This window comes from Schistocerca serialis, chromosome 6 (assembly GCF_023864345.2).
Source record: "Schistocerca serialis cubense isolate TAMUIC-IGC-003099 chromosome 6, iqSchSeri2.2, whole genome shotgun sequence".
In the NCBI taxonomy this organism is placed as follows: domain Eukaryota; kingdom Metazoa; phylum Arthropoda; class Insecta; order Orthoptera; family Acrididae; genus Schistocerca; species Schistocerca serialis.
Window position 1 is genome coordinate 158,856,885 of NC_064643.1, and position 20,517 is coordinate 158,877,401.

The window sequence follows — 20,517 nt, forward strand, 5'->3', positions numbered from 1 at the left end:
AAGCAGTCTAGCGTTCGGTTTAACACATGTAGGAATACTCCTAAAGCGATGAGCAGGCATCCCAGAATATCAGTTCGACTACTGTTAACAGCTCGTTCATTCTGTCATGAGGCCGCTCGCCTATCTGTCTACCCAGCTCAAAGCACTGGCTTTTAGTTATAAATACGGACCGTGAGACATAATGTTCTTATTGTGATATTATCACTCTTGTTCTCTGTATACATAAATGATCTGATGGCTTGGATACGACTGCTTGTTGATGACCCCGTAGCTAAAAAGTGATGTGAAATTGAACGAGCAAATAAGGAAGGCAGTAGGGAGGGCGAATTGTAGACTTCGGTTCATTGGGAGATTTCTAGAAAAGTGTAGGTCGTCCTATAAAGAAAACCAGATACAGGGTATTAGCGCGATGCATTCTTGAGTACTTCTCGTACGTTTGGGATCCCACCAGATTGGATTAAAAGAAGAAATCGAAGCTGTTCAGAGGATGACTCTTATTTTTGTTATCAGTAAGTTCAATAAACACGCAAGTATTACGGAAGAAATAGAATAGGAATCCTTGAAGGGAAGAAAAACGGTCTTTTTGCAGAACACTATGAGGAAATTTAAGGAATCGGAATTTGTGACAGACTGCAGAACGATTCTACTGCCACCAAGACATTTCGCACACGGTCCGAAAAGAAGAAATGATTAAAATGAGACCTCGTGCGGTGGCATATAGATAGTCGTTTTCCCTCGCTCAGTTTGCGAGTGGAACACGAAAGGAAAAGACAAGCGTTGGTGAAAAGTACCCTCCGCCCTGCACCATAGGTAGCTGACAGCGTATGTATCTAAATGTAGAGAAAGAAAACCCTTCACAATCAGTCAGCTGAACCTACCACTTAGTGTCTCGCTGCCAACAATGCCAAATGACTACCTCATTCTTTATGGTTGAAAACGGATTTTAAAGAAATTGTGGAAGTTTCAAAACACTAATGCGAAATAATGAAACAATTGATACATTTACTACTTCGCTAGCAGCGGTACCATGTCTGATTTAGTTAACTAAATATGTTGAAGAATACAGTTTCAGACTCCAAATACATTCCTGGCTGTTTTGATACACAGTCTTCGACACATAGACATACACATTACGTAACTCAATGATATTCCCTTTCACATTTCGCGTTTTATTCTTTTGGAACTATTAACATTCTTTTTATCTTTCTATAGAATTGTCGATGGAAGACATGGCAGCGCAGGCGTTCGTCGTTTTCGGTGCAGGCTTCGAGACTTCTTCAACAGCGACGAGCTTCACGCTTCACGAACTGGCGCTCAACCCCGACGTACAGAGCAAGCTGCACGATGAAATTGACGCCGTGCTCGAGGAAAACGGCGGTGACATTTCCTACGACACCATCGGCAAAATGACTCACCTCGACACGGTTGTATCCGGTAAGGAAAATCAGTCTTCAGTTTCAGCTCCACTTTTAATCTCATTAAGAGCAGAACCTCTTATGTCAGGTTTCCATAGCAGTTGGCTTACTGTGCGAGCCTTCTACATCACGAACTGTCATCATTCACGTTAGAGGAGTCAATGGGTTCACCCACACACTTATACGATGCCGGATGATGGAAGGAAGAAATATCACTAATTAAAATTCTGCGAAAATGGAAGTCCTCGGAGACTGAACTTTAACTCCAATTGAAATGCCTGAAGTAGGGTTTCACCTTTGTTCTTGATTGAGGGATCATCCCGCTCCCAAATTAAACGGATTAAGAGAAACAACGGAAACTGATATCAGTAAACTGCCGAGATTTTCAAATATACTGTCTAATTAATGTAAGGAAACTTTTGGTTATGATTCAGGCTGTGCCAAGAAAGTCAGCTAAAGAAATTCCCGAATTTGGTTTTGATTCAAACTGTGTTCGTGCTATCGAAGAAAATCAGCTAAAGAAGGTGCCGAAATATTGCTTAAAATGACAATAACTCGCGTACCAATCCGGCAGTATAGAGACTCTTCCGAACAGATATTTGTACCGTACCTCCACTCATAGATTCCCACCGCTCCCGTTGTTGTTGTTGTGGTCTTCAGTCCTGAGACTGGTTTGATGCAGCTCTCCATGCTACTCCATCCTGTGCAATCTTCTTCATCTCCCAGTCCATGCTACTCCATCCTGTGCAATCTTCTTCATCTTCCAGTACCTACCGCAACCTACGTCCTTCTGAATCTGTTTAGTGTATTCATCTCTTGGTCTCCCTCTGCGATTTTTACCCTCCACGCTGCCCTCCATTACTAAATTGGTGATCCCTTGATGCCTCAGAACATGTCGTACCAACCGATCCCTTCTTCTAGTCAAGTTGTGCCACAAATTTCTCATCTCCCCAATTCTAGTCAATACCTCCTCATTAGCTATGTGATCTACTCACCTAATCTTCAGCATTCTTCTGCAGCACCACATTTCGAAAGCTTCAATTCTCTTCTTGTCCAAACTATTTATCGTCCATCTTTAACTTCCATACATGGCTACACTCGGCACAAATACTTTCAGAAACGACTTCCTAAGACTTAAATCTATACTCGATGTTAACAAATTTATCTTCTTCAGAAACGCTTTCCTTGCCATTGTCAGTCTACATTTTATATCCTCTCTACTTCGACCATCATCAGTTATTTTGCTCCCCAAATAGCAAAACTCCTTTACTACTTTAAGTGTCTCATTTCCTAATATAATTACCTCAGCATCATCCGACTTAATTCGACTACATTCCATTATCCTCGTTTTGCTTTTGTTGGTGTTCATCTTATATCCTCCTTTCAAGAAACTGTCCATTTTCTTCAAATGTTCTTCCCGGTCCTTTGCTGTCTCTGACAGAATTCCGATGTCATCGGCGAACCTCAAAGTTTTTATTTCTTCTCCATGGATTTTAATACCTACTCCGAATTTTTCTTTTGTTTCCTTTACTGCTTGCTCAATATGCAGATTGAATAACATCGGGGAGAGGCTACAACCATGTCTCACTCCCTTTCCAACCACTGCTTCACTTTCATGTTCCTCTTCTGGTTTCCGTACAAATTGTAAATAGCCGTTCGCTACCTGTATTTTAACCCTTCCACCTCCAGAATTCGAAAGAGAGTATTCCAGTCAACATTGTCAAAAGCTTTCTCTAAGTCAACAAATGCTAGAAACGTAGGTTTGCCTTTCCTTAATGTATCTTCTAAGATAAGTCGTGGGGTCAGTATTGCCTCACGTGTTCCAGTATTTCTACGTAATCCAAACTGATCTTCCCCGAGGTCGGCTTCTACCAGTTTTTCCATTCGCCTGTAAGGAATTCGCGTTGGTATTTTGCAGCCGTGACTTATCAAACTGATAGATAATTTTCACACCTGTCAACACGTGCTTTGTAGGGGATTGGAATTATTATATTCTTCTGGAAGTCTGAGGGTATTTCGCCTGTCTCATACATCTTGCTCACCAGATGGTAGAGATTTGTCAGGACTGGCTCTTCCAAGGCTGTCAGTAGTTCTAATGAAATGTTGTCTACTCCCGGGGTCCTGTTTCGACTTAGGTCTTTCAGTGCTCTGTCAAACTCTTCACGCAGTATCATATCTCCCATTCGGACTTCATCTACATCCTCCTCCATTTCCATAAATATTTCCACAAATATTTGTACCCTGCCTCTATTCATTGATTCCCACCACTCCCGTAGCCATAATAATTAGACTACCGACTACAAAAAACTGATCTTTTCAAAAATTTACAGTTTGCAGGAAAGAGGAAGAAGGTTGTAAATTGATGTATGTAGTCCTGTTCTCAATTATATTTTTTTGGGAGTACATAAAACACTACTACAGTGTACTACATTACCTTCCCGTCTACCTACAAAGAATTTTTTTCTATGCACAGTTCCGGCATTCAAACGAAATTTTTGTCAATAAATTTGACTGGGTTAGGACAGAACGGCAAGAAAGCTGCGTTAATTATACTTTATTAACCTCATGGTATCACAGCGTATTTCAGAAGAAAATGTTAATGTACATTAAAGATCCAGAGAAGTAAACAAATCGAAATTTCATTGATCCTCTCCACTATCGTTTTCAAATTAAATCATGTACAGGTACGGTACATCTTATTCCTCCCCACAGAAAAAGTTGTCAACTGTGTCAAGACTAGTTAAGTAGAACTGTTGTGCATGTTTTACTCCATCTGCGATTGTAGAAGTAACGTGCTGGCCGTTTTCACCTGTTTGTGTGAAATCCGCGTCGTGCAGAAACCAGCAGACGTCGATCGGAATGTACACAATTGACGCGCACGTGTTGATCTCTGTGCCCTGTTGCACAATGGACACACCCACCACACCGCGTACTGCGTGTGAAGCAACATCGCAACATCAGGAGCGACTAGGGAAATGCCATGTCAGCCACCGGGTTCACAAACTACATGCAATGGAACTAAGTCAAGAGAGTCAGGATAGCACAGTTATCTGTCTTTATCAATTATTATTTACCCCAAATCTAGATCATGGATTTTTGTTTCATAGGGAATTACAGCAAATGTGTTGTGAAAATCGCAGTCAAACCTATCGTGCGCCCATAAGCCACACACACTTTGGTTTTGGTGGCCTCCGGTGTCTTTTACGCGGAGAAAGGGCGACTGGATGGTGCTTCCCATCCCACGTACAAAAAGATATTCTCTCCCTGCAGATCAGTTACCTGTATATGCACACGGGTGGCCAATAGTTTTCACTTACGCACAACACTCACAGCATACCTGGATGTAGCCACAGTATCCTATATTATCTTTGTTGTCTGCTTAGTTAAATGTTCTCTTCCGTACTACACTTTAAACAAGTGAGAGAAAAGTTGCTACTTCCGTCGAGTCAGCTGAAGGAAAAAGGAAAGAACTGAAACAGTACTTACCTGCAGTTACCTCAAACATATATGATGAAAGTACTTCCGCTCATGTGATTTATACGTTTGCGCCCATCACCTTTCTTTCATTTTTATTTCTCAGGTATTCCATTCATTGTATACGTTGCTGCTTTTCAGGTTACTGCATACTGTCTTCGGGTTCATTAAAAGATCAGAGACACTGAATCTTAACGTTGACAGGGACTTACTTGAAAAATCCAAGCAGTTAATAGGAAGGCGACAATGAACAATCAGATTGTACTATCGCCAACATTAAAAAAGAACTAGTACTTGTCAAACAAAAGGCTGTGTTGATCAGAAACGTTCTTGACAAAGATTCTTTTTGTAGAAACACCACATGTCTGAGATGAAATAACACAGCATTGGAGTTATTCCTGCCATTATTAATGCAAATGTTGAATCCTGCACATTGCTACTACTGTGTGCTGAAATTATAAAATGACAAGGGTTGTTTCGTAATGAACCCCTTTACACCAGATCGACTCTTTGGTCTCATACACCTTTTGGTTTCTAGCATTTACCAAGAATGTTCCACCGATCGAATTTCTGTCAACCTCCCAATGTTTCGATGGTTATTCTAGGTATGGAGGGCGTTGCATAAGTAATGCAACACTTTTTTTTTGACCAATTGTGGTCGAAATAATGCGGAATTTGCTGTGTAACATCGTAGAATATTCCCGCTTCACCACCTCTAGTTTCATGAAGTATCAATAAGTGGCGGTGCTATACGTAGCTTTCAAAATTCCGTCTGTAACGGTGGTGCGCTCCAAGGAGAGAGCTGCAATCGAGCGCCTTTTGGCGGAAAACCAGGGCATCGCAGTTATTCATAGCAGCTTGCGGAATGACTACGGAGAGCTGGCAGTGAACAAAAGCACGGTGAGTCGCAGGGTCAGGCGTCTGTCACTATCGCAATAACGTCTCGCAAACCTGGCCGATCTCCCGCGTGCCGGTCGGCCAGATACAGGTGTGACACATGCAATATTGGAACGTGCGGACACTCTCATTCGAGATGATAGACCGATCGCAATCGAACACTCCGTTACACAACTGGACGTCTCCACTTGGGGTACTCAACCTGCTGCGTTCCTCGTCGCTTAACAGAAGACAATGAGGAGCAACAGAGGACCCCTGTGCGATACTGTTTAACGCGTTACGAGTTCATTGTGATAATTTTTGTGTTGGCAGAAGAGCCAACACCGCGTTACGAGTGGATGCCGAAATGCGCGCGTTTTAGCTCAAGCAGGCGGGCGTGAGGAGGGAAGAACTATACTTACGTGAGGTCTGGAACATGACAAGGAATGAGAATTCAGAAAGTGGACGTAAGTAGTTTGATACTTAACTTTAATCCATTAATGATGAACGCCGCTCTTGACGGTACATGATTCACAATATTATCTGTTCAGAATGCATTCTTGAAGATAGTAATTATAGCAACTGAATATGGCGCCTTGCTAGGTCGTCGCAAATGACGTAGCTGAAGGCTATTGTAAACTGTCGTCTCTGCAAATGAGAGTTTTATGTAGACAGTGAACCATCGCTAGCAAAGTCGGCTGTACTACTGGGGGGAGTGCTAGGGAGTCTCTCTAGACTAGACCTGCCGTGTGGCGGCACTCGGTCTGCAGTCACTGATAGTGGTGACACGCGGGTCCGACGTATACTAACGGACCACGATTGATTTAAAGGCTACCACCTAGCAAGTATGGTGTCTGACGGTGACACCACAATAATTGTTTGTCGAACATGGGTTCATCACTTCGAGTCGGAAACAAAACGGCAGCCCATGGTGTTGTGCCACACCACCTTACCTTCGGAGAAATAGTTCAAAGCTGTGCCCTCAGGCAGTAAAGGCACGGCGACGGTCTTCTGGTACTCTGGAGGAGTTAGTCTGACTGATGTCCTCCGTCATGGTGTAACGGTCAAATCTCAAGTGTACTGTGCTACCATTAGGAAACTGAAGAAACGACTTCAGCGCGTCGTCGCCGCAAAAATGGAAACGAACTTCTCCTTCTCCGAGACAACGCAAGGCCTCACACAAGTCTGCACGGACGAGAGCTCATCCACCCTACAGCCCAGATCTCGCATCTGCTGACTCCCAATGAAGAATGCACACCGTGAAGCAGTAGGTGGATGATGGGGAGGTTACTGATCCAGCAAAACAGTCGCCCTGGCGTCGGCTATTACAGTGGTATCAAGCGGCTATACAAGCGCTCCCAGTAAGGTGGAGTAATGCTGTCGCACTGAACTGAGATTGTGTTGAAACTTAAGGGTTCATAGCGAGAAGTGTGGGGAATAATATGGTGTTTTGGAATACTGAACAAAAACAACCAGGTTTCAAAAAAAAAGAGAAGTGTTGCATTAGTTATTGAACGCCCCTCGTACTTGATGACAATGATGCTCACATCCGCACAGGCCGGTGGTACTCGAATCGTAAGTAGCCGATTCGAATACCGCCCTGATACAGTTGCTCATCACTTTCTCATTTCAGATCAGCACATTTCTCGTTTTCAATACGTTTTTGTTTTTTCTTCCGTTTCCGTTCCAGAGTGTCTCAGGAAGTATCCACCAGCACCTGTGCTGAACAGAGAGTGCAACCAAGACTACAAGATTCCAGACAGCGACGTCGTTCTGGAGAAGGGAACTCCAGTAGTGCTGTCTGTGCTGGGCCTCCACCACGATCCCACGCATTTCCCTGACCCCGACCGCTTCGACCCTGAGAGCTTCTCCGAAGAGGCCAAAGCTAAGCGCCACCCCTATGTGTACCTGCCTTTCGGGGAGGGACCACGCATTTGCATAGGTGAGTACGTTGTTGGCTGATGCCTGCGTCAAGTTACATTGTCACCTCATGGTAGCACAGATTGCCAGAGTGACCACTTTTTACAGATTTTCGTATTGTCGGTCCTGTATTGTTGTGTTTTCTAATATCGCCTACTCCATGGTCATAGAAGGGATACGATACACTACATGGAGCCACAGTTGTCGACTGTCTCAGTAAAACTTTTGTTGCTATGTACACCGTTCTCTGAGCTACCCTTCCATCTTCATCAGTACTCGGCAAACCTCTGTGAGGTGCATGGTCCACGATACACTGTACCAGGTTACAGACGTTTTTGCTCTTTCATCCACGTAGAGAACGAGGTAAGAATGACTGCTTAAACGTCTCTCAGCGTAATGTAAATTAGTCTAACCCTACATGAATCCTACAGGAACAGTTTGTAGGTAATTGCGTTTTATTCCGAGACTGATCACTTGAAGTTGTTTCTTGAAACTTAATAAGTGAGCCTTCATTGTACAGTTTGCGTGTGTCTTTAGGCGGTCGCTAGTTCAGTTCTTTCAGCGTCTGCAGCTCGACCTCTCATGGGTCAAACAAACCTGTTGCTATTCACGCTGATCTTCTTGGCATTTCTTCGATATAACCTGCTACGCCTACTTGGTACAGGCTTTATTAATATTCTACGGGGTAACACAAATGATAAGTAAGAAATTTCCTTTGTAGACTGATTGCTTTCTGCCAATGAGCCACAGACTGCCATCGGCTTTACCTATGACTGAGCCTCTGTGATTATTCCATTTCATATGCCTACAAATTGTTACACCCATACATTTCTATGAAGTGACCAATTCCAGCTATGACTTACTGATATTGTGGACATAGGATACTATTTTTTTTCGTTTTCTGATGTGCACAATTTTTACATTTCTAGCTACCAACCAGTCATTGTACCACTTGAAAATTTTGCGAAGATCTGACTCAATATCTGTGCAATTTTTGCAGAGATTGCTCCATTATGGGTAATTGTAGCATACATGAAAAGTCTGAGGTTATTGTTAATACTTCCAACAAGGTCATTAACGTACATCATGAACAATTTCATGATATTACCGCGTTATTTAGATGACTCTGATAGAAATAAGGCACAATTGAGACAACCTGTAATTCACAGATAACATGTTTAGAGTTCAGTGTTCCACCAGATTCCAGTGCATATGAGACAGATCATAATGTCACTTGCACAATATATTTATGAAAGTGTGACGTGAGATATCCACGCATAAAGTTTACAGCTAGTGCAATGCCCGCCGCTTCCCCAACCGACTATCTCACTTTTTAGCTGGACGCCAGCGCTAAACCATCCTCAAAAATTGCATACCAATAGAGCAGTGCATACCGACCTTCCGGTATGCGTGAAGCAAGGTAAAAATTTTAAGCTGTGTGCTACGATGCTAAAAATGCATATTTGTCACACAAATGGTAGCAAACCGTAGTGTCATATACTGAATACTACACATCATGTATTATGGCGAAGTTCCATTACGATTGACACACTGGTGGATTGATCTTTTCTGGTTGCCGCATTTAGGTTGATGTGTTCAGTGTCTGAATCGGCAGTAAAAGCAAGATTATTATCAACTGTACTACGTTCATATGATAAAGTAAACAAGCAAAGATTAAAGCACTTTTCGTTATATAATAAGGTTGGGTTCCTACCTAGTATGTATGCAAACCGGAGAGAGACATCTCGCTTATACTATGTGACCTGAGCTCTGATTCAGCCAGGCAGATCTACAACACCTATTTCTTTCAGCCTCCGATCAGTCACGAAATTTAAACCACAGTGGAAGTTGGCTGGATTTTTTCTCAAATGTGCTGCACAGTGCCTGTACTACGCTCGTCTACAGCATCACGCTGCACTTCTGAGATCTAAGCGCAGAGTGAGGGCGTAAAGGTAGCGAGAAAATAGTGTCTCCCGCCGAGCGTGATGGGCTGATAAAGGGTTTTGCCTCAGTTCGTGCCGCTCAAACAACGTCTCCTTCTTTATGACAATTCTCAGCCGCATTCCGCACGTGCAACAAAGACGCTCCTGCAGCGCTTTCGATGGGAAGTGTTCGACCATCCACCATGCAGGTCGGACTGATTTTCATCTCTTCGCTCACGTGAACCTCTGGCTATGAGGACAGCCATTTGGCACAGACAACGAGCTACAAGTCAGCGTGGGCAATTGCCGGCAATCGCAGGCAGCAGCCTGCTATGACGAGCATATTGAAAATTCAGTACCACACTACGACAAAGGGCGGTGCGGCGGCTATGTAGAAAAGTAGCCGGAAGTTGTAGCTAAATGCTGCAAATAAAACAGTTTTTATTTTCGCTGTGATTTCTACTTCGCTATCTATCTGAAGTTGGAAAAAACAAATAACCAACGTAATATGAGGGTAACTTCAAAGTAAGTGCACATCAATGACGTACTGGTGTCTGGAAAGACAGACGTTTGTGCCTAAAGATATATCTTCATCTACCGCTTCCTTCTCGTAAACGTACATTCAGAGATATCTGAGGCTACACTGGAAGCCCCAGCTGAAACAGACGTGTCAAAATTCATATATTTGTGGTCCACAGCTGAGAGCTCACATTTGGCAAACATGTACTTGCTCAGGAACCTGTAACTACCTTAACTAGAGGTTCACACAAAGATGTCCGTGATACCACACTCCTTAAGGACGGCGGAATTTAAGCAATTGAGCCTCATTAGGGTATTTAAGGCACGAAAAGCCTCTGCAGCTAGAAACAACACACATACATTTAAATTTCCTGATTGATTATCAGAATACTCAACACTTAATTAGAGTAGATTAGATTGGATTAAGTATTCATTCCATAGACCCATAAAAGAGGGAATCCTCCTGGGTGTTGCACATGTCAGATAAACACATTACAACAATGTAATTAGAAAAACTTGAGTTTCATTAATTTTTAATGATCCTCAGTCAATAAACAGTAAAATTATGTACATGAATTAAATTTAAAATTCTAATATTTACAGGTCTAATGCTTACATCTGCTTTCATTAAATCCATCATTCAGACATTTGCTAGTTTCTTGGCTATTACAACCAAGTATTGTCAAAAATTAAAGTAAATTATTCATTGCTGTGATTCTCAGTTAAGAACAGTCAGATTATGTACAAGATTTAAAATTAAACTTCCACTATTTACAGACTTAAGACTTACATCTGCTTTCCATACATCGATCATTCACACAGTATGGCTGTTACAACAAAGTATTGTCAAAAATTAAAGTGCAATAAATTTTCATTAATATGGTCTACTGCACTTGTTGAGAAACTCATGGATGGAATAGAAGGAGTTGGCCACCAAAAATTCTTTTAAATTATGTGTAAATTGTGCCTTGTCTGCCACTAAACTCTTAAACGTTGCTGGTAAGTTATTGAAAATATGCGTTGCTGAATACAGGACCCCTTTCTGGGCAAGAGTAAGTGATTTGTGTATGTTTATTGTAATTATTCCCAGTATTGATACTGTGTACCAAGCAGTTACCGAGCGAGGTGGCGCAGTTGTTAGCACACTGGACTCGCATTCGGGAGACGACGGTTCAGTCCCGCGTCCAGCTATCCTGATTTAGGTTTTCCGTAACTTCCCTAAATCGCTACAGGCAAATGTCGGGATGGTTCCTTTGAAAGGGCACGCCCGACTTCCTTCCCCATCCTTCCCTACTCCGATGAAACCGATGACCTCGCTGTTTGGTCTCTTCCTCCAAACAACCCAACCCAACCAAGCAGTTAGTTGGAAAGAGAGATGTATTATTTACAACAAACTTCATTAAGGAATAAATATACTGAGAAACTGTGGTTAATATGCCCAATTCTTTGAATAGGTTTCGACATGATGTTCTTGGATTTACAATACTCATTACTTTTATTATACGCTCCTGTACTCTAAAAATTTTATCTCTGTTTGTGGAGTTACCCCAAAATATGAAACCATATGACATAAAGGAGTGAAAATAAGCAAAATATGCCAGTTTTTTTATATTTATATCTCTTATGTCTGACATCATTCGCATTCCAAACACAGACTTCTTTAGGCGCTTTAGCAGTTCGTTAGTATGTTGCTCCCAACTGAATTTATTATTAAGTTGTAATCCCAAGAATTTTACACTCTCAACTTCTCCTATTTCCATGTCGTCATATTTTATACACGCACCGCCGCGCGGGATTAGCCGAGCGGTCTTAGGCGCTGCAGTCATGGGCTGTGCGGCTGGTCCCGGCGTAGGTTCGAGTCCTCCCTCGGGCATGGGTGTGTGTGTTTGTCATTAGGATAATTTAGGTTAAGTAGTGTGTAAGCTTAGGGACTGATGACCTTAGCAGCAAGTCCCATAAGATTTCACACACATTTGAACATTTTATACACACACCAGAAGTAAATCTCTTGGAAGTTCTGAACTGCATATAGTGGGTCTTTTCAAAGTTTAATGACAGTGAATTGGCTATGAACCACTTATTAATGTCAGTAAAAATTTGATTAGATGCCATTTCTAAATTTATATTTTATTTACTATTTATTGCAATTTTTGTTTCATCTTCAAATAAGACAAACTTGGCATCTGGTAATGAAACAGATGATAGGTCATTAATATACACAAGAAACAGTAGTGGACACAGTATGGAACCTTGGGGAACACCACATGTAATTTCTTTCCAGTCAGATGATGTCTCTTTGCTGAAGTGTTACGTAATGACACCCTTTGTTTTCTATTAGTAAGATGTGACTGAAACCACTTTGCAGCACTACCAGTGACGCCATAATATTTTAATTTACTTAAAAGAATGCTGTGATTCACACAGTCAAACGCCTTTGACAGGTCACAGAATATGCCAGTTGCCTTTAATTTGTTGTCCAATGAATTAAGGACATTTTCGCTGTAAGTTTAAATACCTTTCTCAATATCAGAACCCTTAAGAAACCCAAACTGTGACTCTGACAGTATGTTATTTTCACTAAGGTACTTAAGTAGACGCTTGAACATAACCTTTCCAAATATTTATGAAAAAGCTGGCAAAAGTGAGATCGGTCGGTAATTTCATGGCATTTCTTTCAGCATATTTAAGCCAGTCCGCGAATGTTCCTGTGACAAGTGATTGATTACACAAATAACTTAAGATATGACTAAGCACACATGAACACTCTTTTATTAACTTTGTTGATATGTTATCAAAATCACTAGAATGTTTTGATTTCAAGGACTTTATGATGGATTCTATTTCTTTGGGTGAAGTAAGTGTCAATTCCATTTTACTGAGATTGCTTGTGCGCACTGGTCTCAGATATTCCATTGCATTATTTACTGAACCTGACAACCCCATGCTGTCAGTAACAGAGACAAAATACTCGTTTAAAGGGTTTGCAACACAACATGCGTTTGTTACCAGGGTTTCATTTATTTTTAGAGCTATTTTTTCCTCCTCATTTATGGTCCTACCTGTCTCTGACTTAACTATGTCCCATATTGTTTGTATTTTATTGCTGGATGTATTTATCTTCTTCTCATAATGCAGGTGTTTAGACTTCTGGATAACCTTCTTCATTGTTTTGCAGTAATTTTTTTAATGAGCTATAATGCTAGTATCAAAGGTGCCCTACGTATCAGATAGAGTTTCCTTTCTGTCTCACATTATCACATGATAATGACGACGATTGATACATATGGAGATACTTGGCGGTTTATTCTGCTCGTTTTCTTTTTTAGTAAGATGTTAATAATCTTCGTGAAGACGGCGTTCTCCGTCAAATGTTTGCCCTTACGTTAACCTGAATGGGGCCGCGCTTGAGAACACACAAGACACGCGCCCCAGCCTTTGGGAGACTCAGTTTTAGGCAGTCCGACCGCTTTCAGCAGCCTCCCCAAAGACGTGAAGATGTATACACTTAGGTTTGCTCTAGAAGGTAGATCCTGCTTCCTTTGAGTGTCGAGGTTTTAAACGGCAACGAAAGCTAATTTGTTTGATCATCTGCAGCACCACGTGTCTTCCGTAGTTAGTACAGTCGACCTCCATGCTACAAATGGTTCAAAAGGCTCCAAGCATTGTGGGACTTAATATTTGAGGTCATCAGTCCCCTAGACTTAGAACTACTTAAACGTAACTAACCTAAGGACATCACACACATACATGCACGAAGCAGGATTCGAACTTGCGACCGTAGCAGCAGCGCGGTTCTGGACTGAAGCGCCTAAAACCGCTCGGCCACAGCGGCCGGCACCTCCATGCCACATGGACCTATAGCCTAGCTGTCATGTTGCAGTTATTCACCGTACCTGAGTGCCTAAGGCCTCAGACTTTCAGGAAAGGCTGCCGGTTTTGTCGAGCAAAGCAATTTGTAACACTATCGCAACAAAAAGGCGAATGAATGTGTACTGGATGCAGATTGCTGGAATCACTCGCAGTATATATTTCCCATTATTGATAAAACAAGAAACTGAATGACGGCAGTTATACTGACGTCCTCACCTCTTTGCACGTATAAATATATACCACTGTAATAAGATACGAGACAATTTCAACAAGCTTTCTAATACGAGACGTGGAGTACGGTCCTTAAAAGAATAACCACGACTCGAAACGTTGCTGAAGGGCAGTAAGAAAGGAGATAAGGACATTACTGTTTTCCTTTGCCCTGGTGTGCAAAAGTCAGTTAGGGAGGGTTAAATTCCAAAAAACGTTGTTCACAATAGCTTGCAAATTTTTTGGTGAATCTTGCAAAACGAAATGTCAGCAAGATGACCACTTTCTAGAACGACTGAGAATCGATGCTAAATTATTTTACCATAAATCGCTACCCATTAACAGTAAATCCTATTAAATAACATTTGCCGCGTGTAACTTGAGTAGAACTAACGATCAAGTTTATTAAATTCAGTGAAGTGTATTTTTTTTTAATTCATGGGTAAAGTTGATAGAAACGTTAAAATGGTTACACCGTTTGGGGTAGAGTCAGACACAGACAGTGACGAGCAAAATATGGCGAGTCACGAAACTCAAAATAATGAATTATCGGTGGGTGAAAATGAGCCTACGACCGAACATGCTGAAGAACCCACCCAGAGCGAATCAGTACCTACTAATTTCGCTGAACGGTTCACATTTTTCAGAGAATAGGTGCAAGGTTTACATCCCTCTGTTCGTGAACAAAATCCACACATTAAAGAAGTTCACAAAAATGTAACAGACAGTTTAGATGCAAAACTACAAAATGTAACTGACAATTTACTGGCATAACTACAAAATGTGACTATCAATTTAGATGCAAAACTGCAAACTGCAGCCACTGAAATCAAAACTAATATGACTGTTAGTTTAAATGCAAAACTTCAAAATGTGACTGACAGTTTAAATAGAAACCTTCAAATAGCAACCACTGCCACTGAAATTCAAAATAATGTAACCACATTAGTAAACGAAAATTTGAACGCCATAGCCCATCGGATACAAGAAAATAATGCCACACAAATTCGTGACGACCTTGATAGAATATTCAGTAAAATTGAAACTAACTTCAAAAATACTACTGATGACTTTGACGAAATGCGAAAAACATACAAGCACTAGCCCAAAGCTGTCAATGATGTAACCGAGCAGGCCGCGCAAGTTAATGCAGCGCAAAGTACATTAGAAAATTCTGTGCAGCAAATAGCTGCACAGGTATAGGCACCCGCTATCGAAGAGGAGAAATCTGTAGAAGCAAAGTTTGTAGATAAATGCAATCAGTTTACTCTTGACTCTGTAAACCGGTTGAACATGACAGACGACCAATTTCAAGAATGTTTACGGAACGAACTGCGTGTAACCATAAAGAATGCTACAAACGAAGCTTTGTGTGCAGCAAACATGTTAGGTGAAAACACCGAACAGGTTTCTGAATGGAAACACACTTACACAAGAGGTAGACACGTTAAAAAAGGAGTTTGCAGCAATAAAAAACGCAGCAGGTGAGTCTGATTTACGTGTCAGCAAGTTGCCAGAGACGCAGACTGTGATATCTCGAGCAGCGACATCAATCAGCTGTTCGGAAACGATGCCCATTCCGCAACTCGTTCACATAGCATGTGAACAGCAGGGTGGCCAGTTCTCTTTCTGACATACTTGTGAAAGAGAGTTTACTAAAATACAGACAATTTCAAAGTTTTACACCGGATCGCATAATGGCACACCCTGTCATTGAATGATAAACAGAAAATACAGTTTGTCACTACACATATTCAAGGTGATGGAGCCTTATGGGCAAGTGAAGTAATAGATTATTGTAATACTTTGAGGAATTCGAGAATACTTTTCTAAATAAGTATTGGTCATGTAACAGACATCTACAATTTTTTTTTAGGTACCAAAGTTGTGATGATACATATACATACATTTGTACATACATAAATCAGTTCTGTACTAAGGGAGCCATTTTAATGGTGGTTTTAAATTATTATTTATTTAATTTTTATTATTAAATTTTATATTATTCTGTCTTTTAATATGTCTGAACTCAAATGCAAGTCTGAATCAAATTACAATTATCTTAGCCAAATGAGTCGTCAACTAAAGCAAGGAAATTATGTACTTGGAAAAATCTTGTAAAAATGTTCTTTTATATTTAATTACCACCATATTTTTTAGCTAGGCTCCTCACTGGGAATAATTTTTGGACGTGATTAACGCCTAATGGCTATCGGACTTCGTTTTGTGAAACTTGAAATTTTGGATGCAGGTTCTATTCTGAAAGCAAAGCAAACATATTACACTGATTGTTGCCGTTAATACGCAATCATTCACTAACAGACATTCCCATACAAAGTAATTCATGAAAAAAGCTGAGGAAAAAAGTATGATTAGTCGTAATAACAAACACAATGAACTTAAATAGTCATTTTTATGCAAAATGAGCACAAATAACAAAATCTCTACGTAACATAGACCAAGCAATATATCTTATAACCGTAACAGACAATGGCTGGCCAGGAAGAGGGAGAACAAAAGAGCTGCGAGTCCTTATTCGCTTAAATTGCATAGATAATTCAATTACAGAGATATTAGTTTCATTATAATTGTAATCACTATTGTCAGCGATAAAATCATGTCAGAGCTACTGCCCGAAAGCACACAGTCACGAAATCCGTTAACACTTGGCGAAACTACAGAACTATGAGTTTCTTGAATCAGTAGGCCTGGAACCTCGGAATGACTTCGCTCAATATATCTTACCCAGTGGAATATGATGAGCGAATCATACGCCAAGAATACTTCTCGTATAAACCTTATGCTTCAACGACATTCAACAAAAGCGATGAAATTAGGATTGTCATCCTGTACCAGGACGCTTTTACTCTTCCATACAAGAGTTTCATATATTTGGATGGATGATTTAAGAAAAAGGATGGTAATGATGCAGTGAGACCAAATGTTACACGCAATGCATTGGCTTTCCTGTTCCAAGAATATGAACTTAAAATATACGATGTAATATTGCTTTTAAATTCACAGTATCTTGTTATTGTCTGAAATTTCTTAATTGAGTTCTTATTTCTAAAAATAAAAGTACTGGTTGAAATTTTTTTTACTTTGCATTGCAATACTGGTTACAGCTACTGAAGAGGTATAGTTTCCCTTATACTAATATTATTACTAGTGAAATTCCACCCTAAATGGAGGATTTTAATTTATTGTTTGAACTGAATGGCTCTACACATTTTCGTCCTCAAGCAGTTGAAATAATTTAATAATAGAATGAAAAGGATGACGCTAAAGAAATGTTCAACGGAAACAGCTTCACCAAAATGAACTGAGTGGAACTCACACTTAGAACTAGTATGACTTGGACAGCTAGCTTAAAAACTAATCTATTTAAACATGGACTCTCACATTCAAACAAGAAATTCGGCAAACTATTTTTTTCCTTCATTTAAGATTTTTTAACTTTCTTGATGATTTTAGTCCATTTTGTAATTTTTATATATTATTATTTTGTAATCTTTATATATTTTAACTTTTTTATAATTTAAAAAATTTTCTTCCAGGGCATGTTGCTGTATTTTCATGCACAGATATTACGCTACATGTTGAGCAAAATAAAAAATAAACAGAATATATTTATACACGGGCATACATATTAACGCTGACATCTACACTCAAACGCAGTCACAAGCGTACACACACACACACACACACACACACACACACACACACACACACACACACACACACGCACACACCACTCTCTCTCGTTCACACCGTCGGAATCCCCCACCCCTTCTCGCGCTTCAAGTAAGTAGTGTGAGTACTGGAGGGTTTCGAACCCGTCATCATTAATGGCTCTTTTAGCGTCATGAGGTGCCAATCCGACTTCAGATTGGAGCATAATGTACATCCCTTGGCCTCTCGTTGAATACCAGTTTGCTGTACCAAATGTGGACGTTACGGCGGAGCACCGAGAACACCACCGTACGGGCAGTGCAAGTAGACTTAGACCACGAGGACACATGATGCTGCACGTCGCACACCTTTAGTCCGCTTCTGGGTGATATGAATACATTTTGTATCTTACACCACAAACTCCACAATCGTCAATCATCTGCCTCATCTTTCACTGAGCCGATAACTTTGTTCCGAGGAAAAATACCGTAAGAATTATCAACTGCGTTCCCGATGTGCTTAATTCATTACCGTGACACCTAATTACTTCGTATGGATCACAGTTCTTCACCCAATAGATGAATCTATCCATATAAAGTAATCTTGGTTCCTCAAAATGAGTTTCAGAAAACTCATAGTGGAAGCGGAACATGTGGAGTTGGAGATATCCAATACACCCATACTCAAATAGATTGGTTTCGTAAAATCTATTGATATCTTCGACATCTCCACAGTGACAAAGTTCTCATTGAAAATGGTGACCTACTTAAAATTTGGTCTGGCTATGCAATTTCTTACGCTCCAATGCCCGTCCCATTGGGTCCTAATGAAAATATCGCGTTCATTTCTTACATTCTATATGGTTTTACGGAAAATCAAATTATTCGTCAAAGTTCGCAGGAGAGCTTCTGTAAAGTTTGGAAAGTAGGAGACGAGATACTGGCAGAAGTAAAGCTGTGACGACGGGGCGTGAGTCGTGCTTGGGTAGCTCAGTTGGTAGAGTACTTGCCTGCGAAAGGCAAAGGTCCCGAGTTCGAGTCTCGGTCCAGCACGCAGTTTTAATCTGCCAGGAAGTTTTATAAAAATCATTTTCGAAATCGCTAGTCTCCCCCCCCCCCCCCACTTCTCCGTATTTATTTCAATATACTCCTTCAACCAGGGGGACTGAAGTAGATAGCCCAGGTGATTGTACCTAGATCCATACCTAAGCTGAGACACTGCTGGAGATTACGATAATGAATTACGCACCTCTGCTTGTGTCCAAGAGTGATCATCAGTTTAGGGATACTGGTTCCTCGCAGTACCTGTTGTCTGGACATAACGGGAAGTCGCTTGTCATTTCATGCAAACTAACGGGGTATATGAGGCCTGCCTCCATAACATACAGAATATGTTGATTTAGAATCACTCGACCCAACTATATGATTTGATCTGTATATATGTTTCAGGTATGAGGATGGGCCTGTTGCAAACCAAAGTGGGTCTCGTGAACATCCTGTCAAAGTACAGTGTGCGACCCACAGAGAAGACAGTAACTAACCTGGATTACCATCCTAGGTCCATAATCCTCTTGTCTAAAAGTGGAATCCATCTTCAGTTTGTAAAGCGTTTCTAGGAGGACAACAATGAAGAACAATCTTCAGGAACAGAGTGATTAGTATTGATGCCTGAAGTTGTAATTACTAGGTTTTGTGTTGTCTATGTAATTAAGCATTATGAGACGTAGATAATCCTTTCACAACGGCTTTATACATTGTACATGTGCACTTATTTTAAATAAATAAACTACTTTCTGTGATGCAGGCATTGCTACTTATTTCACTTAAACAATCTAGCAATGATTACTACTTTCTCAAAAAGCAAACTCACAGTGGCCATCTAATGGCTAATTAATGCAACTGGCTCCCGGTTGAGTGCCTATTCCATAGATGTCAGTAGCGATGTTGAGATGCTTCTATGGTATAGAAATGATACCTCAAAAGGACAGAGATGTATGCTTTCGTAAAAAAAACCATTTTGAGGAAATTTAGTAAAAAGATATTTAGACAAATGAAAGAATCTGAATAACGGAACTGTTGTCTAAAATGTCTAATATCTGAAGTTAGTATTTTCATACTTCCAGGAAGCAATAACATTTCTGATGTGCTCCGTATCCTCCATGCTAAACGTTTCTTTTACTAATGTTACAGACTTACTGTAAATTTATACTTTATATAATTCGTTTTAAAAAATCTGTTACTACCTATACAACTAATTTTACTGCATAGTGGCAAATGGCACCATCACCAGCAATGCCCCACGGGATGAAATACAATAAATAAACAATACTGACAAATTGACACAGTATGCCTCGAAATGGACGAAGTCCACCACTTTCCATTATGGCAGTAGAAACGGCATAAAAATTACACTGTGTACCATACGTGGCACAGATTCTATCTTGCTGTGTATTGTCTTTGTGTACGTCAAGCTAGTGCCTCTTGCATTAATCTACACAAGCAGCATGAAGGGTAGGATCTTACATTACCTTTAAAATAGATCACAGGATTGATTAAACACTCATTCATCAGCTTCTGTCTTGTTATGGCAAGAGATTAGATTTAACAGAAGACTGTTTTCTGGCTATTACGTAATGGGAT

The 20,517-nt window shown here is 40.5% G+C and overlaps 1 protein-coding gene across 1 annotated transcript in view; it reads left to right on the forward strand.

Moving 5' to 3' along the window:
- The window catches only part of LOC126484713 (cytochrome P450 6k1-like), a 148,393-nt gene extending 128,810 nt beyond the window's left edge, over window positions 1-19,583 (forward strand). The window contains exons 5-7 of the mRNA XM_050108308.1: window positions 1,213-1,434; window positions 7,456-7,707; window positions 19,327-19,583. Coding sequence (XP_049964265.1) covers window positions 1,213-1,434; window positions 7,456-7,707; window positions 19,327-19,493 — 641 coding nt within the window. The 3' untranslated portion in view covers window positions 19,494-19,583. The remainder of the gene's footprint in view (window positions 1-1,212; window positions 1,435-7,455; window positions 7,708-19,326) is intronic.
- The last annotated feature ends 934 nt before the right edge of the window (window positions 19,584-20,517 follow it).